Source organism: Diadema antillarum, unplaced genomic scaffold, assembly GCF_040938485.1.
Source record: "Diadema antillarum isolate AM-2024a unplaced genomic scaffold, OU_Dant_1.0 scf00000226, whole genome shotgun sequence".
Classification (NCBI taxonomy): Eukaryota; Metazoa; Echinodermata; class Echinoidea; order Diadematoida; family Diadematidae; genus Diadema; species Diadema antillarum.
In genome coordinates this window covers 3982412-4004663 of record NW_027271115.1, presented here as the reverse complement: position 1 = coordinate 4004663, position 22252 = coordinate 3982412, and the positions used below count along the sequence as shown (strand labels likewise).

General features: G+C 37.7%; 1 protein-coding gene across 1 annotated transcript in view; it reads right to left on the bottom strand.

The window, feature by feature from the left end:
* LOC139724690 (sodium-coupled monocarboxylate transporter 1-like) overlaps nucleotides 1–22252 on the bottom strand; it is a 68651-nt gene that overhangs the window by 23457 nt on the left and 22942 nt on the right. Inside the window, exon 5 of the mRNA XM_071635812.1 lies at nucleotides 2215–2280. Within this exon, the coding sequence (XP_071491913.1) occupies nucleotides 2215–2280 (66 nt within the window). The remainder of the gene's footprint in view (nucleotides 1–2214; nucleotides 2281–22252) is intronic.

The window sequence follows — 22252 nt, the reverse complement described above, 5'->3', positions numbered from 1 at the left end:
ACTGGTGGATAAAGTTGGCGCTTTTGAGAAAAAAAGCGCTTATGAGAAGAGCAGAGATATCTTTTGGGTATGTATGGAGTAATGATGATATTTTACTGGGAAGGGGATTTGTCAAATAATAAATTTATTGCATAAAAGAACAACTTGACTTTTTAACATATCAAAGCAGCATACGAATGCTAACACCTGGTTGATCATGCTCGATTTGTTATCTAGAATTGTACACCTAATACATTGACATTGACAAATATGCAGTGTCAGCTATAAAATACTTTTGTTATATTTGGATAAAGGAGTAAAGTTCGTTCCTGGGGCGTAATAGATTTGTTGATTTTATTCCATTTTGCAGGGAATTAAAGAATGATAATTTCTGAAAATAAGAATTCCAGATGATGTATGGAAAGTGACAATTTGGTATGTGCGTTTAAGTGTCCATGGTCATTGGGCCCATTATTCAGTGTCCTACGATCTTTCTTTCTAATGCTCTTTATTAAATTCTCCTCTCATTCTTTCTCTGCTGGAGTTCTTGCATACCTTATAATGAATGGCATTCGTGTAAAATGGATTTCCTTTAGAATCGTAAGGGAATCTTTTAGCATTACCATTAACTTGTATTTAAAGTTAACATATCACCAATATTCGTGACATTCGTGAATGTAACCGATTAGGAAAATTTTAAGATGGGAGAAGGTTCTATAATTATCCAGTCAAGAGTCTAAATTTCCAGCCCAGCGTAAGTATTTAAGTTCTCGTCAAACACGCTGTAATTAGTAATACTAATATACTGCCAAGTTGTCGTTCATCTGCGATAGCGCAGGCGATTGTTCGATCTGCGATACGCTAGCAGCGCAGACGGTTGTTCGGTGTTGACTCAAAGCCCAAATGTTCAGCGATATCCGTGTGTGAATCAATCCAACACGGTGAGCAATCAGGTCATTATTTACACTGTGTCCTCTTAGCCAATATCATGTTATCTTTCTGGAGGAGTCTTTGTATAAGATCAAGTGTAGGAAGAAGACAGAAGTGAGCAGAATAAGGGTTAGAGCAAAGGGCATGTGTACTTGAAGAGTTACTATTATTCAATGAGGTGGGCGATACAGACTTTCCGTTCGCTTACACTGCGTCGCCTGTCTTTCCCGTGTACTACTGTTCCATCCCACTTATTGGCTTGTTTGCTTTGGTTTGTGGCTGTTTAGTGTTCTGTTTTGTCAATCCATTAGTAGTGCTTCTAGGTATTTTGACTAAAACATAATCACTGTGACTCGATTGTTGACTTTCAAAGCCGTGCACGCCTAACATTGCATCCCCCAAATCCTGATGATATCTGGAATGCCATGTTTTGCTCTAAATTTCGACTGTTTTGAGTCACTTGTTGTGCTATCAGCATAGACTTTGAATCCACTGTGAATCCACAGAATCATAATGTCCATGCTGGAAAGAACACAGTGTCCCACAGTGCAAAACACAATGTGGAAAACAATGTGAACACAGTGTGAACTCTGTGTGAAATCTCTTCACACTGTTAAATTTGAGCATTTTAACAACGTAAACACAGTGTAAATCATCAGTATTTATTGTGTAAAACAAATCATTAGTATGTAAACTCTCTGTGAAAAACCACGTCACAGTGTTATCCTCTTCACACTGTAAATTCGAGAGTTTTCACAAGGTTGACTATGTGAACACAATGTGGACACACTGTGGGACACCGTGTTCTTTCCAGCAGGAATAAGCCCTCACACGCAGTGATGTTACCTAAGTCATAACACTAGCCTCTATTCAAGCAACATGGAAAACGTCATTAAAAACAATAACAATTAAGACAGGTCATTACTTGTCAACAATCATGTCATCAACTTGTACAGCTGAAGTAACACTCGTAATCTTCCATTACAGATTCGCTGGTTCTTGACACATTGTCCAAACCAATATTATTATCACCGTTCAAATGTGTACAGAATGTCCCAAAAAAAAATTACAATCGGAATTTTGCATTGATAACATCCAATATGATAAAACCGTCTGAATGCTACTTCGGGGTCTTAAGATATAACATTTTATCTCTATTTTGCAGAAAACCCTATTCAATTTGGTTAAGCGGTCACAGAGAAATGTGCATTGTTGTAAAGCATGTCATGAGTCTGATTCTTCCAAGTTTAACACTTGAATGGGGGACATAATATACGGTATAGTGCTTTGACTTCCCAAACTCACCATTTGAGCAAAGAAAACCAACGTTCCCAGGATCCTTGTCGGTCGGTTAAACCGCATCTCCAGGTACTGAGGAATACAGAAAAGAAAAGAAAAGAAGCAGAAGATTGAGGTTAGTCCAGAGTTGATGGGGGAGCACAGTTTCTTTTCCTAGACGTGTCATTTTGTAGTGTCACCGTTTGTAACACACTAACACATACATATACCGCATATCACATACAAATCACTTAGACACTCATGTCGTCATTAATAACTGATTGGATTAAATCATCTATATCTTTGCGAGAAAAGGTAGTACTCTTCGGAAGTGTCTTCTTAGGATGTGATCATGATCTACATGAAACAATCAACATATGCAGGCCTGTGGTTATGACTGACCACTGACCAAATCGTATAACTACATTAACTATAAACACAATGTATACCAAATTAGGCGATATATTATACTTCTACACTTACGGTAGATGAAACATGTCAAAGATATATGCCTATAATGATCGTCCAATACGAAAACATGAATTTGTTGATTATTTCTATCTAAACTCGTTAAATAGATTGAATCATTATCAATAGACTATTCAATAGTTATTCCATGCATAGTGTGAATGTATGACTGTATGTAGGGCATGACACGGATTTCCAAACAGAAATTGTAAATTTGGAAGGCAATTCCTTGTCTCATGATTACCAGGGCCCCATTAAGAGTTGATATGATAGCAACTCTTGCTGGAATGGCAATTGTCATGGTAACGACAAGAATCCACCTTTCTGATTGGCTGTTGCTATTGGAAGTTGTCATTCCAGCAAGAGTTGCCATCATAACATCTTTTATGAAATGGGACCCTAACCAGTACATACACAGGCAAAAGATACCTATTTAAACTCCACTGAGAAAGAACCTGTGAGGGGATGGAAAATTTTCAGAGTCCAGGACCGAATGTTCTTCCTCAGAAGATTTTATTGCATGACTTAGCAACTGTGATTGAATGAGATGAAGTTGAAGCAGATAAGCTTGTAAGTTTTATAAAACGAGAAATCTCATCTATCCGATTCATATGATATTAGGGACTTTGAATACGCATACTTTAGTATTTAATCATCAATGATCATGACGATATAGAAATTTCTATTGCAGTTTGCATTTGCTATAGGTCCTATTGCAACGTGTGGATAGTTTTCCCTATATACACTTGTATGTATTGTCCGTATATTTGTACTATATTTCATGATTTCTATCTTTTCAAAAGGTTCAATGCCGTTAACTGACAAATGCTTGCTTTGTATCATGCATTGCCTTTTGATGATAAAATTAATTAAATTAAATTGACAAGGATGAGACTACATTGAAAGGGATTCACATACGTGTTGATGGTTGTTGGAAAAAGAAATTGTTCTTGGTTTCTTAGTGGCGTCACAAGCGCTATAGGCATACTGTACTGATATGAGTACTTCATCGTGTGCCTATACAAATATACAAGTATGAATTCAAATTTACACCTTTGGCACACTTACAGAACCCTTTGATAAGTTTCCAAGCCATGTTATCAACATATATATAGGGCTCGAATGCCAAGTCCAATTTAGAACATCTTCCAACTTCATAACGAGGAATCCGTTCATGTGCACAATATAGATTGATAAAGGACTTTGAAACCTGAACCTTTATTTCAAGCGCGAACTGATTATAAACGAAAGAACAATAGGATATCATATTACTATTCATCATTTGCTGTGTGTAACTGGAACAGTTATACTGGACAAATACATATGTATCTGCAATATTCTCACCTTACTTATGTTGTATGATAAGTTGATAGGATGACAGTGTTGCAGGGGCGGATCCAGGAATTGTGTAAAGGGGGGGGGGGGTGACTAATATTTCTGGTGCCACTTCCGGGTTTCATTTCATTTTTTTCTTTTTATTTCTTTTGTTTTTAACGAAAAATAAAGGGGGGGGGGCGTGCGCCGGTTGCGCCCCCCTCTGGATCCGCCACTGGTGTTGCCTAAATGTCAATCTACTTGTGTAATATTTTGTTATAATAATAATGATTTCATTTGTCATTGTTTGCATCTGTGGCATTGGTGTTGAGATATATTTGCTTGAATGCAGAAATAAACCAAGCCAAAAAGTAAAAAAAAAAAACAACAACAACAACAACAAAAACAAGTGCAGTAATCTTCTCATCTATCCATGGCTGCATCGAAATTTTAAAAGAGTCATAACTTCCAAACGGATTGTCCAATTTTCCTGAAACTTCTACTGATATTGCTGCATTCCATCAATCCACACGTTATATATTTGGGTTTCATTCTCCATACACAATCTGGAAAGAGAGCTTCAGCTTAAGCATGTTTGGTCAGTTTCTCCCAAACGGAGGCGGTCGGAAGGACTCTTCTTCCTTTTCTGTTCTTTCTTTTTTTTTTCTTTTTATGGTCGATCTTCAACCTGCTCGGGGCAATTTGTTCATGTTTGCTCTTTTTAAATATCACATAATTCCCTCCTAATCAAGGAGATGTCAAACATGTAGGTCGATAAAACCTTGCAAGAGTGTAGTCGTGACTGATCTCATAACCCCGAAACAAAAACTTATCGGCAAAGGATCGTGATAGCAAGGCAACGCCCATCGAGGACGAAACATTGAACGGGAAGAAAAATATTGTTTGGCAATACCTACGCGCAATAAAGATTATAATACCAAAAGCATTCAAATAATAAATAAGATGTATAAACTCTACATGAAAATATTTAACTGCGGGTAAGTGAGATCCGTTATGATCTCAAAGTTCAACGCAACATCAGCGAACTCGATCTTGGTTTAAAAAAAAAAAGAAAGAAAGATAGGCCGTGGATAGTCCTATGATGTAAGTAACACTGAAGAGCAATACGACATAAAAGGGGTGGTATAATTTTGGTTGAGATGGGAATATAGGTTATTTACTTTTTCGAGATTTGCTACAAACCACTTCTATGAACTATTAAAGACCATTTACAATTCTAAGCGGAATTAAAGGTTTATTTGATTTAAATCGGTTTTGAAATGGCTGAGATATCGAAAAATAAATTAAAACAAAGTGGTCCTTATAAAAGCTGGGTCCCACCTTTAATAAAGACCACCTTTTTTTTGCAAATCTCAGCCATTTCAAAACTGATTTTAATCAGATATACTTTGAATCCTTCTTAGAATTGTAAATTTGTATGCTCTTTGATATTTCTTATAAAAGGGTCTATAATAACCTCGAAAAAAGTTAAAACTTTATGAATTTCCATCTCAACCAAAACTATACCATCCCTTTAATAAATTTAAGCCTTATTGTGTCAAGGACTTTGGATAGTGTATACAATGCTATGAGAATCTCTCGGGCACTCAAAGCAAACAAAAGGTTAAGGATATAAGAGATAAAGCGCTACTGTTATTTTCCTATTGAAAAAAAGAAGAAAAAAAAACCCTCATTCAACATTAGTCCCGTAATGATTAGAAAAGAATTATGGTTAGCCAAAGATCTGATTTCTGACGCTAACAGGTGCACAGAAAACACCAACTCCTTTGGTATTAGACGACATGAGCATACAACATCAAAGAACATAACACTATGGAAGGGTTAGGGAGAAGCGGGTGTGGAGATATTAAAGTCAATTGACTTGAGCTGGACTCATGAAAGATTTTGTAAATAGTTGCATCAAGGATATCAAAGTAATTGCCCATTCATAGATTGACATATTATAGGAAAATCGACATCCTATCTTTAAGAAGTGTTATATCTAGCAACTGTAAAACAATACTCAGTTTGATAGCTGATCATCTCAGAAGACACGTACGAATATTAAAGTAAAATCAACAGAAATTATTAAACAAGCAACAAGATTAAGGAGTGATTTCTTTGTGAGTATAGCATAGTAAGTAAACAATTCAGTAGAAAGATTGCCACAACCGGGATATGATTTGGGGTCATAAAAGGACTAGAGAATGCAAATATACTCAATTTACTGGATTCTAATAAGCAATGCATTACGAGAACCGTGGACACGCGATCAATATAATAGCAGTCTGGTCGTGATGCAATATGATTATGTACATGTACTTCACTTAACAAGGAATGGCTTGGTCGTGATCGAAAGAGAAAAATAAAACGAACAATCACGTGAGTACATGCATGGTCGTTTTATTTTTGAATGTCATTAAGTTAGAGGACAGCCAAACGCAATGAGTAAAACAATGTAAGTACACCGATGCAGAGCCACAACAAAATGTTATTCATTCGATATGATATTCGTGGGGCGCTATATGGCACAGCGGACAAGTCTCCCCACTCCCAATCGGAGGAACCGAGTTCGATATTACCGCCCAGCTGCCTACGTCCTTGGACAAGATGTTTTTACCCACCATGTCCCTCTCGACCCAAGAGTACAAATGGGTACCTGGCAACGCTAGGGTAGTAGTAATGGCAGGGCCATCTGGTAGAGCAGTAGCAATACTGAAGAGGCTACCCTGGATAAAGAAGACCTCGTTTGATATTATTATTCTGGTTGATGCCATGTGATCGGCGGGAATCGAACAACTAAACTGCTTTATTGGTGAACTGTCAAAAATATCAATAATTTCACGTTACATGTGAAATCGCACAATTTTACAGAAATGTTCATTACGGAATGGTGGCTTGATTCAAATAGATATCTGATAACAATCACAGTCTCATAATAGGCTTTCGTTTTTTATGTCAGCTTGTGTTCCCAAGCCTTGCCTGACGTAGCAATCTTCAAATAAGCACCGAGTAGGGCAAATTAATCACCAAGAATGACAGCTTTCAAGAGGCTTGCGATCGTATGTATGATGCTGGTGCTTCAAAGGCTTGCCTGACTTGGCAGGCATCACATATAAGCATAAGCATATAAGACAAACATAATGGCGCGTCCTCAGTTTGCCCTGCAGTCGCAATATTTCTTGGTGGAAGAAAGTGTGTACACTGTAAAAACATCAATGTTAGATTTAACACCACGGGTGTTAAATCTAACACCGATCAAACTTCAATAAAGGACCACACCCACAGGTGTTAAAAATGCACTGTGATGGTGTTGAAAAGTGTTCACCTGACACTTCGTGGTGTTAATTTGACACTGTACCTGGTGTTATTTTGACACTGTACTGGTGTTAATTCAAAAATGACACCACATGGTGTTGATTTGATATTTGTTGGTGTTAATATCAATGGTTAAACACCCGTCCAGCTTCAATAAGAGACCACACCAGCTGGTGTTACTTTGGTGTAAATTTATTTTCACATTTTTTCTAAAATCTAGTATTTTAATGTAAAATTCTTGATCGTCTTGTTTAAATCAAAAATCAACAAGAAGTGCAGTTACTAAGAAACTCTTCAAAAAAACAGTTTAAAATTTGGAAATGACACCCGGAGGTGTTAATTTAACACCATAAATGAGCACCGATAATTTAACACCAGCTCGGTGTTCACTATTTAACAACGGACTTTTTGCAGTGTAGTGTCAAAGCACTATGGCAGAAGTCTCGAGACGCTTCTCAAAGTCAGACAGTCGAGTCAGGTGCACTTTTAGGCAAACTGTTTATTAGAACTTTGCTAAAGTACAACAGAACGGGAACCCCAGGACATCCTGTCGTCAAAGATCACATGAGTGTGGGTATATGTGTTTGGGGGAGGAAGGGGTATGATGTGTGTTTTTCATGTATTGCGTGATTTGTATATTTTATGGACTCCTTTTTTTCATAAGGTCGACCACATGACTGTGAATCAATGTCGCTGTATGATGATTACATTATGATTTGAACGAAATCTTAATATAACATTAAAAAGTGTGTAAGTGTGAGTGTGTGACTGACTGAATATTTCCATTCCATTTCATTTTATTTATTCAATTTCCTTTCAATTATTTGATTTCAAACAAAAATGCAACTACAGTATGAAATTATACACATACACATAATCATACGAAATCAATATACATGTACCTCATTTCAGATAATAAAAGGAAATGTTGCGCAAGGAACTACAATCATATACAATGTGACTTTACTGTATGAAAGAAAAGATGTTGGGAATGGTGCGGACGGCTGAAAACCTTAGCTTGTAATTTGCAGTCCCTTTATGTACAGTAACTAATTCCTGAAGTTGCTGACGTTACTGAAATCACTGACGAAGATCGCTTTCTCTGCAGTCTTAATTGTTATGTTCAGTTTAGTTTCAGTTTAGTTTCAGTTTAATTTATTTTGCACAAAGCATTGTAAGAAGGTACAAGATGAGATACAAATAAAAGAAGTTCCCAGACAGCATACAATGAGAAATAACGTGGCGGTATGACTACATACACAGACAATGCCATTGGTGAGGGAAGCAGTAAGAAAGGAAAAAGCCCCTGTGAGTAGCTGACCATGTGCTGTAACATGCATACCTTTGACAGATTAACTATTAAAAAAAATGTCAGTTAAGTTTATAAAACAGAGCAAGTCAAAACAAGTCTTGTTTCATAGTCTTTCTTTTAGTAAGTGTTATTTTTTTTCCTAGTCTCGTTTCATGTTCATTCGTGCGTGTGTGTGTGCGTGTGCGAGTGTCTGTGTCTGTCTGTCTGTCTGTCTGTCTGTTTGTTACTCTGTCTTTTCAGTGGAATTCCAGACCCCCCTTTTTAAATTCTGTGCTATAACTTATTTTTCTATTGATGTTTTTTTCCAGAGGGGCCCACATTCTATACTGTACAAGCATTGGGGTTTTTTTCAGTGCTCCTTCAATTTTTCGAACTTCGCACGATTATTGTTTACTTCATTTTGAACTCTTCAGTTTTCCATGACAATGTATAATTACTATAAGCAGGGCTCGACACTAACGGTGGCCCGGTGGCCCGGGGCCACCAAAAATGAAAGTCGGGCCACCAAATTTTTTTGAAAAGTATGTCAATAAATTCGTAACTTTTTGCGCCGGAAATTAGCAGTTAAATTTGTTTAAAGGATGGATGAAAAGGACTGAATGAGTGCCTGAGAGTGAGTATTGCAAGTTTGTTGAAGTTTATTTATGAGTAGATATGTCCAACTTCTAATTCTTACTATCATAAAACTTGAATATTTGACTCATTAAAAAAAAGAACTTTTACTGTTTTTTATTGTTTTTTGGAGGGACACCAAATTTTTCTCTCGGGCCACCAAAAATTTGAAATTTAGGATTTTAGTGGCCCCATCGGGCCACCAAACAAAAAAGTTAGTGTCGAGCCATGCTATAAGGTTCCAAAATTAATCATTTTACATTGTTTTGCTTACCTTATTCTCTGATATCAGACAATGTGATATCATGTACATGTGCTTGTCGAAAACTTAAACAAATTTTAGATTGAATTGACAGTGAATTGACTGAACTAACAAAACTAAGACAGATTGCCAAGTAACACAAAATGCACAACCGCACACACTAATATGCAAATATCAGCTCTCTTAAAACGTTTTGATATGTGTGGCCTGATTGAACTTGTTACAGATTTTATTTCGGTCTGCAAAGGCTGAATCGATACCCAAATCTATACTGTTTTACTCAAACATCACATAACCATTACCATACATAATATATGTGCAAGTCGATTTTTGCACTGTCTAAACAATATCTCCTTTTCATCCAAGTGTGAACACATAAAAATTATACCAAATGATGTGGGGGAAGAAATTCACAAGATTTAAGATATTTCATGGGTCACAGATTAAAAAAAAAAAGATCAGGAATGGCCTGGTTTGACTTACACGGTAATATATCATATATGAGAAAGAGAGAGAGAAAGAGAGAGAGAGAGAGAGAGGGGGGGGGGGGGGAGAGAGAGCAGAATCAACCAACTCCATCTCCCTCTAAACAATCTTTTCCGGTAATAGGTCTACAGGTTCTTTTTTTAAAGAGATCTTTGAATCAAATATCTAAATATCGGGTACTATGTATCTATGATATATTCACTTTACTTTCAAGCACATGGAATGGCATTTAATCATTTACTAAGCACACTGTGATGAACCCATGTTGTATAGTTACGTTGTTGAGTTACCAGTGAGGTGTATTGGTATACTCGCGCTTCTAGCACCAAGGAGAAGATTGACCCTTGGACTTTTTGATCCACGCGATGATCTCATCTTGGCTATCAAGGTCAACTTACTGACACCTGATTGATATTTTATGTGAAAAGTTTACAAGGGAGCGCAGACTCAGGGGACTGTATGGGTGATTTCATGTAACATGGGTTACGGGTTCTAGAAAGAACTTCTTTGATAGACTGCCGTTGGTACCATTAGATATTATACATGACATAATTAAGCAAGACCCTTTTGTAGAATGAGTTCTTCCGCACCAGATTTGCATCTAAGTGCCAAAACAAGCATAAGCATAATATAATACAAGGAGAGGTCTATTATATACTCTCCTCTACAATAGTTTGACAGAGTAGCATTGCAACATGTATTTTTGTGTTCCAACGTGAATAGAATTTAGGCCTATTTCATCCAGGTTATGAAGTTGACAGGAACATTTTTTTTTCATCATACAGCGTTAGGACCGTGCATAAGATTCAGGGAAAAACTTCAAGCTTCAAGCTTCAAGGGAGAAAATATTTCACCGGGTTCAACATGTATTATCAATGTCAAAATTACCAAAGTTTGCTGTTTTTCGTTGAAGCAAACTTAAACTACCATCAGAAGATTTTCCCCCTCGACTATGTATATTTCACAGGACAGAATGCTTTGTATCTACTATACCATATACAGGGAACGGTATAGTTACATGCAATGTTGCTCAGTTATAGACTCGGGAACTGATTCAAACTGTGGCATATAGATAAGACTCTCGACTCCCAATCGGAGAACCCGAGTTCGATTCCCGCCCAGTGCTTACGTCCTTGGACAAGATGATTTTACCCACCACGTCCCTCTCGACCCAGGTGTACGAATGGGTACCTGGCAACGCTGGGGTAATAATAATGGCAGGGCCCATTTTTAAAGCAGTGGCAGGACCGAAGAGGCTACCCTGAATAAACAAAACATATTATTATTATTTTTTTTATTATCATTACCATTATTATCATTATTTATATTATTATCATTATTATTGTTGTTGTTATCATTATTATTATTATTATTATTATTATTATTATTATTATTATCATCATTGTTATTATTATTATTATTATTATTATTATTATTATTATTATTATCATTATAAACTCGGGTCCTTCGGTTCTGGAGGCAGACGCGCTACCGACTAAGCCAAATCACCGCTTTTGACACCCCTTACTAAACTGGAGGTCCGAAAGAAAGGCTTCTTTGGACGGACAGAATCAAAAACCACGCAGTCAGCATCGGGAAATAACCGGTCAGACGTATACACTGAGTGTGGACCATGGCCCACTTGTACCCTTAATTGTTTGCACTTCTTATGCGATATAGTCAACATACATCATAATTCAATTCAATTCAATTCATATTCAAACCAATTTACATTTATTTCTCCGACAATTTCTTTCAAGAACTTCTTGAAGAATACAATGTTCAAAATAAAATACGATAACACAGATTTTGGTTGAATAGCATTTGCTGAGGATGTCAAATGTTCAAACAATATTAATAAATCATATAGAAGCAAAATAAAGTGAATTGTTGCATTTTCATAAACATGACATGTTCCACGTTGCAAAGGCCGTCACACACACACACACACACACACACACACAAACAAACATAATGTATTGATGTTTGACGAGATGTCAGTCCTTTTCTGACAGAACGACTGTAAACTATTCTAAAGGACTTACTCGCAAAAAGGGGCGAAATGGTACCAGTGTGTATGTGTGTGTGGGGGGGGGGGGAGAGATGCACGAATGGCCAGGCTTTATTTAACTTTAGTAAAAAATACAATTAAAGTTACCATGGAGTAGTGTGCAGAAAAAGTGGGAAAAAGCTAGTGAATACAAACTATCGGATATGTTAATTGCGTGCACGTCTTATATTTTCATGATAGGTATCACGATTTATGGGGAAAGTCGTCTTTAGGTATTCAAATTTCAATCTTACTACCCGGCATGTCAGTGCAAAATCATTCGTGACTTTGTTACCTCGTTTGCACTCGTGATATTGAGGCTTAAAAACAGAGGCAGAAAGAACCGACTGACGGCCAGGCCGCTGAGGATGTAGGCGAAGGCGAAGAGCCAGAACATGCAGCCATAGATGTAGTTCTCGGCGGGCGTTCCCAGAACGGTGACGGCGGAGATGAAACTGGCGACGAGAGAAAGGCTGACGGGAATCGGGTGCATGTTTCGATCAGCGAGGAGGAACTCTTTCGTCGTGCTCTGCTTCCCGCCGGTGCAGCCATAGTAGACGCCGATGCCGGCGGAGATGCCGAGACAGACGCTGAACACGGCGTAGTCCGCGGGCTCAAACGTACCCACATCGTAGTACGTCATCGCGTTCGTTTTATCGATACCGTTTCGATCCAAGACTGGGCCGAATTCGTCGTCAATATGAAGTCTCTCGCACGTCACTTCGTTTCCTTTCCCTTGGATTTTAGTTTCTCTCAGCGAATATTTACATATACTGTCAAAATACGATCATTGATCCACCCTTCTCAACATTACTCTTCTCAAAATCACTCTTTCGCGAGGTGGGTGATTGTTGAATTCCTTACGACGAACATTGAGGAGTCGCAGAAGGCACTTGTGGCTATATCTGCATGCATTGACTCTTTCTCATCGATAACATTTGAGAGTATATACTCTGGTACTGACAGTCCTCCAGTCCAATTTCGGCCCACGATTATGATTGGTTAACCGTCATTAGCTGAACATCGTTCCAGGGGGCCTGGTCTCTTTATATGGAGATGTCACATTCAGTAAAAGTAGACTAAGGGGCCCAAGTGGGGGTAATATTAGCGAATGTGCTCTTCACCTCTGCGTTAAAACATAAACAACATCATGGCATGTCTGGCATGTCTGGCACGGCACAATCGTCAAAGATGCTTGGCAGAGCTTCAATGTTCTTCCGGTGTCGGAGAAAAAGCAATCTAGCACATGTCAGTCGCTTGTAGTTGTATCAATAGGTGAATCCATGTTTGCAGATAACACTTTCGCCTCAGCAGGAGAGGCGTCAGTAACACTGATACAGGAAACTATTCCAAACTCATAAACGAAGCAAAACAGCAGAAGTAAAGACGTCTTCACAAAGTGTAATGATACCGAGTCTCGCTTCTGTAAATGTTTTGGGTTATGATGACGTTCAAGCCACTTTACTAGACCTGGCTTCTAGACGTTTTACCCACTACTACGATGGGTCTTCTCCTATAAGACGCAATACTTAACACCATTCACATAATTCTGTTTACCAAAAGCCCAGTTATAAGGTGTGTGTTTTTTTTTTCAAATCTGATTTGTTCTCTTTATTCTATATTGCTATTTAAATGTCACTGATACAGAAATCTTTCTATAATTTGTTTCAGTCACTCATCGATTTTCGGGGTCAGCAATAAGACTAAAATGAATAACATCTTTTTTCTCTCTCTCTCTCTCTCTCTCTCTTTCCCTCTCTCTTCAGGGAAGCCATGTTTATCAGTTAAGGGTGTACCGAGTCATCTTCAAACATTGAATACTGATAAGAACTCTTGAACTTCGAAATATACATGTTAATCTTACGAAACCCTATTAAAGACATTCACTTGAAGTGTATAATCTTAGTTTTGTTTCACGACAAAATTAATGAACATTTATCAATAAAAATGGGTCCATTTCAATAAATTCATCGAATAGGCCACTATTATTCAATTTGATATAACATAGTAATCATGTGATATAAATAGAGAAAACTCAAACACTAAGTATCTCATTATCTTTAAAAAATATTTCAAGTAATATTTTTTATCTTAAACACTTAATCCAAGTAGAGCATTTGAAATCTTTCATGTTAGTCTGTCTTTGTTAATCTGACGAAACATATTTTAGAAGGACATGTTACAGAACGAGGCTGTGATATATTTGTAAAACTTTATTGACCTCGATTCTGCGTTGAAGTCAAAACGACGTCATATGTTTTAATATCCTTGCTAATCGACATATTTCTTATCAGCTTAATTACTGAAGCACTCGATGCAGCAAGCCCTTTGTCAATACCTTGAACAAGTGATGATCACAGAGCGCCTGGGCAGTAAACAGAAATCAATATTTGTTTCCAATCATTCGCAGGAGAAGTGGGAGGACATTTAACTTCAAGTACTCGGCAGATTAAGATAAATATAGCAAAAAGAAAATACACAAAACAGGATAGGTCATGGTTCCCAATGACATAATAACTTTTGTAGTAAAAAAAAAAAAATGTTGCAAAGCTTGTGGAGAAGGGTTGAACGTTTTCCTAAATTTTCTCTTTGATAAAGACTAAAGACCTATTGACATTTGTACAACACGCAAGGGGTTGATGAATTTGTATTTCCACATCGAAACCAAGTTGTGAATACACTTGCATAATATATATCATGTCTTAATGTTTAATCCAATACGGCGTATTTCTACTATACACCTCAAAATGGACTAACTTATTCATCTAGATATGGAAAGAAATTCAATTCTGTCAAATTGGTTTAATACGCATACAACACTGTATAAAGCGACGTGGAAATGAGGAAATTTTGTCATGTTTATAATTATCATTTTACTTTTGTAATTGGCGCAAGCCATTTTTTGTTTTTGCGCGATAGCAGGCTCTTGTATATTCATTGTGCTAGTTCAAGTGTATCCAAACGGCATCCCTCTGTAAACAACTGCAGTATATAAGACACTGATAATTCTTCAAGCAATTACAGCACCGATATACAAGAGCTAACACATAATTTGTCTATTTGCACACCCCAAATCACACAGTTCGACCAAGGATTACACCCTTTTATGATAATAATTGTTTCCCATGCTTCTTGATCATGTCAATACATGGGTATCATTTAAGTCGGCCTACTGCCCGACAAACGATGTCAACAAATAGTGATCAACCGGTTACTCAATGAGAAGCGGCAGCAGTTTAAGCGACTACGTCTAATTAAACTTAATTTGCGATAATCAATGCAATGTTCAAATGTATACATTTCAATATCATTTTCATTCAAAATGCCGTTCCACATCCATATTGTGATATCAGAGGTCTTATGGCCATTTTGAACAGCTCGCGAGAGCATAGTGGTCAACATGCCCCTTCTGTCGGCGATATTCTCTATCATATCTCTGTAAATTGCACTTTTACTTAGGGTAACAGTGCACTCCCGTTATAACGAACACGGTTATAACGAAATTCCGGTTACAACGAAGTAAAAATTCAGGCTGCAACATTATCCGTTTTGTGTTCTTTATTGTTTATTTGTTCGGTTATAACGAAATTCCCATAATTCATTATTGCGAAATAAAACTGCCGGTCACAGGGACTTCGTTATAACGGAGTCCACTGTCTTACCTTAGTCATTGTTAGTGGAACTTTTATCCTGATGTTATGTTGCTTTGAAAATCAGATGGGTAGATCAGTGAATATTTGGAGGGGGATCAGACACACAAACAAGTCTTGGACTATAAAACTTTAGGCAGTCAGACGAATTTGCAACTCGATGTGATCTAGAGTTCTTGAACTGCTCTGAATATGTTTACTACTCAACATGTCACAAATGTTCATTTTTTTTTCTCAAACGTTTGGACACAGATATACCTTACCCAGTTGATAGGTGTTATGTAATTGTTATATATTTATAATAGGTGATTAAACGGGGTTTGTTTAATAATCGGTATTCTTTCAAGGGAAATATCCAATCAGAATTAGGTTAAACTGTACATACAGATGCTGTTCTCTCTATCCAGAGTCGGGATAAAAGATATTTCATTTACCAAGTCATACTAAGAAGGGAGCTACTTGTCAGCCTTAGATTTTATCCGTCAATTCACACTATTGAAGTGTTTCAAGTACTGAATGGAAGGTGAGAGACATAACACGAGATCATGAACAAGATTCAAGAGATGAATCCGTATACACACAAAGACAAATATATGCACTATACATCCCATTGATTTAATACAGGACCCATCTGATCCCGAAAACAGAAAGTAAGTGATTTCTCTATTGCATGCGTCTCACATCTTCCCCAAAGGGTCATGTTTGATACCTTTAAAAATAGTGCCTACATTGTTTAAATTGTATAAAGCTGAAGGCAAGATTTATGCCTATTTTCTTTGGTTGCAATTTCTTTACTTAAAAAAAGGGGTAATGTAAGTGCAAAGACAAATTTTGTTTCACTTCCATGGCATTAATTTTCCTGAAAAATGGCTATTAGATAAATGCACTAACCTCGTTTGCGCTCTTGGCGCCAACGTGATAGAAAATGGGAATAAAAAAGAAGGCTGTCACCAGGCCAACCATAATGTAAGCAAGTCCGAAGAGCCAATACATGCTACCGTAGACGTAGGCTTCTGCCGGCGTACCAAGGACAGTTACAGCAGATATGAAGCTAGCCAGCAGTGACATGCTGACCGTTACGGGATTCATGCTGCGATCGGCCATCAGGAATTCTTCCATGGTGGACTGGCGGCCGCCGGAGCAGGCGAAGAATAGCCCGATTCCGGCCGATACTGACAGCATAGCGGCAAGAATTATGTAATCCGGCCATTGGAAAGTGTACTGAATGAGCTCCATGTTTCAAGCCTCGACCGACTTCTACAAATGCTGGCTGTAAAATTGAGTTATCTGGTCCTGTTACTTTTCTTTTTAGATACAACCATGGTCCACAAATAACTCAGTTGTAATGTCAAAAGCTAACATGTAATAAAACTTACACAGAATTTGGAAATATTGTCGAAATAGCATTCGATAAAACCTCAGAGGAGCGGTTCGTGTTTTATGGAAGAGCAAATTGTCATTTAAACAGTATTTGACGGGATCTAACAGATTTGTTTTGGACGCGTGTCAAGGGGCTTTTTATGGCAAAATGATAACAAACTCCTCGTAACATTTGTTGACACCGTACTCAATTTTTCCGTTGTTACCAAATATCAGTTTTAAAGATACCATTTAAAAATCTTAACAAATTTCAAAGTCTAATGCTTTAGTCCAAAGAAGCGTCATAAAACGACACTTCTTTGGATAGGTGGTTATATTTATAGTCCGGTCCATTGGTCGCAAAGTAATTATGAAGCCTCACCAATACAGATATTACGAAAAGATGTCAGGTTTTCTATGCTGATCAAAATCTGAAATTGACCAAGCCGCATTATCAGGTATCACTCCGAAGTATTCTCATCGAAATGTGTCTGATTTTCAGATATTTCTTCTCTAAAAAAAGAAAAATGCATATAGGCTGCATAAAAAATACATGATTGTGTGTTTATGAATATAGCTTTCATTTTACTTTCTCGAAAATTATTGTAAGAGTAGGAGCATGAAGAGTCCCTATTACTCGAAACGTATCACAAAACATCATGTTATTATGTTCCTTTAACACACACACACACACACACACACGCGCGCGCGCGCACACACACACTAGTAGGCCCATCACGGAATACCTAATATTAAAAAGTGAGTGGAAAATCCATTACGGACTTCTTTGGACGTATTCAACATAATTGTCGTTGTCTATACTATTTCCATTTTATGGGGATTGTCAGTATAACAACACATTCCAGAACTAGACATCAAACTTCTGAGACCAAACTTCATCCTAACTATTCGAAATTTTCAATCAATTATTTTCATACCCGGATTCTACTTTGGATGTTCTCGGATCATGCGATTTACCCTGAACAAATGACTAACATTGAGTTATATGGTACTGGCGTGCCAAACATTATCTTTTATGCTCGATGCGTTCATATTTGATGTGTTTGCATGGATGGTGTATGTTTGCTTCTTAGCTTCATCCTTTTGTAGCACGGCCTTATAAACCCGCCCATATTTCCCCTTCATGTCCCCGACAAGATCGAAATAGTTTAACTTTCAGCCTAGATTTACTTTAACAAGAAGGAGAACAATAGGTGCTAAAAATGCATTATTTTCCCTTTGTCAATGATTTTATTTGTTGCATTTTCAAATACTAAAAATGTACATTCGATAATCTACTAGAAAAGAAAAGGGCAAATCTCAGAAAAAAGCCCAACATTGACTTGTATTTTAAAGACATCTTTAAAGCCTTCATTCTGAAGTTATTTATAATTTCTTTGCTAAAACGTCAAGAAAAAGTCAAAATTTCAAGTTCTCTTTTTCTCTTTCTCTCTGGCTTCAAAGCAGCCTCAACCAAAATCAAAATTATGCAATGAATCTAATCACTGCATGTTCAAAAGGTTTTATATTTACAGTTTTTTATACGAAGCATGGATAAAAACGATAGTAAGCACACACACACACCTACACATGCACTCACACACACCCACCCTCACGTAAATGCTTTTGTACAATGTATGTATATGATGTGCATATAAAAATGTGTGTGTGTGTGTGTGTGTGTGTGCGCGCGCGCGCGCGTGTGTGTAAATCTACAATATCCCAACTTCGTACACCATTTTGCCATTACAGACTTTTTAGCCAGTCAGGATTATTATGTCCTTTAATTAAAAAAAAAAGAAAGAAAAATTATACCACAGATGAAGACAGACGTGAGGTATGTCACGTTTGATAATGTAATTATTATTTTAGTGCGTGAGAAATGGATGTTCACGTGGCAAGAGAATGGCCTTTCGGGAATGGTAAATGGTGAGAAAATTGGTCACGTGACATGAACAGTGGCATCTTTCTGTGTCTTGCAGATCCTTATAACGAGTCGTTAGCGATCAATGAGAGTTCTCTAGACTTGTGATTTTATTACAGTTCCAAACTGACGTAACCAGACCTCGTATCATTAATAAGTCATTTTTCGTCGCCGGGGTGACAAGACCTTGTACCTAAAATTTTGGTGAAAATGACTTTTTTGGATTAATGGTCGAATAATGGGTTAAGTGATGTCCTGACCAAATCCCAATTGTCTTACTCCAAAAATGAAGCCACCATGGCATGTCAAAGGAAAGGCTATCCCATTCGCTATAGTGCTTTGGCCGCCATGTTTTTTGGCTCTCCTGAACATTTGAAATTTTGTAGATACGAGGTCTTGTCGGCCCGGTGACGTTTTGTTTATTGCATGATATGTGAGGAATAAGTCCATAGTTATCATTCTATAGTTATGGTCTCAAGATGTATTGGATTATTACAAAAGTAGAATCAGCACTCTCCGTATTGAAACAGACTGATGATCTAAGTCTAAAGCGATAATAACACCGTGTTGGTGTTTTATCATCTTCATTGTAGGAAAGACTGTATTATGCAGGAAAGAATGTATTATGCAGGTACATCAAGAACCTTTGAAAACCATACGAATCACATACGCGATTGATTTTGATGCTGCTTTGGCGTAATTTTTGCTTAGTTTTCTAAGTTGTAGGGATCTGAAACACTTGGAAAGAATAATGTCATATTAGACTGCAAACCGCAACACTTCATGATTATAGCTAGAGAAACAATAAACTGTCGAGGTGTTGACTGAAGTGTACCGCAAACATTATTGCACCGCAAGATTAATTCCCGGATTAGTATTGGTTGGCGCTACCCCGAAATATTGATCTTTATAATCAGTCTAGTGACTAGGAATTACTGCATTGAGGGCAATATGCCCTTCTATATCTTTAGTTGTGCTAAATGCACACAAACTGTGTTTTGTGCTTATTTAGGTATCTTACAAATCAATCCAAGGCGATACTTGTATGTGTGATTGGGGGCAGAATGTGCTTTTATCCCCATTTTCCTTCCTTCGACAGCAAAAATATTCAAATCGCTTGAACCCTGTTCTTATGCTCTCAGAAGGACAAGCATGAACAGGCTGATTGGCAGACTTCATCTTCTATCTTCGAAGATATACTCTTAGTACTATTATTCACAGCTTTAACTCATCAAGGCTCCGATAATCTTTGCGGCAGTAATCATCATCAAATTGGCAGCTCCGAGTTTTACCGCATATCATTCATTAGAGGAAAATAGATGTTTAAGTTTAGTAATTCTACACAAAATCAAAAATAAAAAACATTAAAAAAAGAATATTGCCCCTTTAAGAAAAGTCGAACTTTGTTTTTCTCAAATTGTGCCGGTGGGGGAAAAAAAAGGATATCAGATGTATCAGTACAGAAAAAAGAGAATTGTGTGTGAACAGCGGAGGAATGAACTGAAACAAATTTTTTTTACTCTAGTTCAGGGAACACTAACGATGAATAGTAAATTAAATATATAATGAAAATATGCAGTACAAAACCACATAAGTGTTTCCGGCATTGGAGATCTTGATAGAACAGAAAGTCACTTGAAAAGTCGCATTTTCGCGAGTACAATCGGACAAAAAAAAAATCCTCAACATTTCTTACCAAGAGTCTACGAATAAATTACCATGACAACGACAGAAATGAGTTTGTTTGACTTTTTGAATTATTGGGGGGGGGAGGGTGGGGGGACTCACGAATAGCAGTCTTGCTGAAATTGTTAAATCGTCATTCTGGTCAAATGTCACCATGCAGATATCATAACAAACCTACCTCATTAGCACTGGTGACGTTGATTCTCATAAACACTGGAAGAAAGAGCGATGATACCAGCCCTGCCCCCATGTACCCAAAGCTGAAGAGCCAATACATGCCACCGTAAAAGTATACCTCCGACGGTGTCCCGAGGACGGTGATGGCGGAGATGAAACTGGCGACCAGGGACATGGCCACGGGAAACATGTTCATGTTGCCGTCTGCCAGCAGGAATTCCTTGGTCGTCGACTGCCGTGAGCCGGTACAGCCGTAGAAGAGTCCGATACCGGCCGAAATGGACAGCATGATGGCGAGGACGACGTAGTCCCATGTGCCGAAAGTTCCGACGTCGTAAACAGACATATCGACTATGATGTCTCGTTTACAGCAATTGCAGAGACCACTCACTTTATATCAAGTCCAGAATCTCTTTCTAGCTTTCGGCAAAGCATATGGCCACACATCCAGTGGCAAACGCAAAGGACAATTACCACCAAAAATGAATTAAAACTCAATTGTCAGGAACACCTATGCATTGTTGCACGACCTTCTAAAAATCAGCCTGTCCGCGTTATCGATGTAATTTGGAGAGCATCAGTATTTTCCCCGACAGCTAAAATCATATTCGGGTATACACAGATGAAACGAGGAACCTAAAAACCATTGCCAATCACAATAAACTCAATGGCTTGGAGTCTTTGCTTTGGAGTTATTAGAAGTTAAAAGCAAGTGTTCGTTTTTCAGCTAGTAGCCATTATAACTCCTGTCAAACACCGAGCTTTGTTTTGGCTGTCCCAATTGTTGAGGCTGCTTCTGCGTTGTGCTTTATTGATGTATCTGTGTTCATTAATAGGGATATTATCTGCACGACAATTTCATTATCAAAACTACAATCTTCTGTCCATCGTCTAATCGTCCAGTCAAGTGGGTCTCGGTTTGACCTTGATGTTTGATGTAGATGTCAGAAGTTTCCCGTTAATCGCCAAATGAGAGGCTGTACCCCTGAATCCTGGCTAGCGTTCAATCTTGACAGATTCCTGATACCAAGGCCGTGGGCCTCTCTTTTCCTGATACCAAGGCCGTGGGCCTCTCTATTCCAATAACACAATTATTAATTATTTCGAACATTAGTTTCATATGACATGTACCTTGAACTTGTAAAATCTTATTTGAATTGAAATTGAACTGAAGAATGCACGAATTGCAGAGGGGTGAAATTCCAATTGACATGCCTTTCCTTATCTTACTCTTTGTAATTACACAACAAACCCTAGGCGAATATAAGCAAGGGGTGGCAAAAAGGTTGACCAACTTAACGGCAATCCGTGTATGTTCTCTAACGCCTACTAACGCCTATTTCCTTGCAACGGATTTCTTATCTTTCAAGGACACTATATTACCAAACAATTGCTTACGCAAACATATGACGTTGCTTTTTCAAAACAATAGTGAAGCTTTTACAGT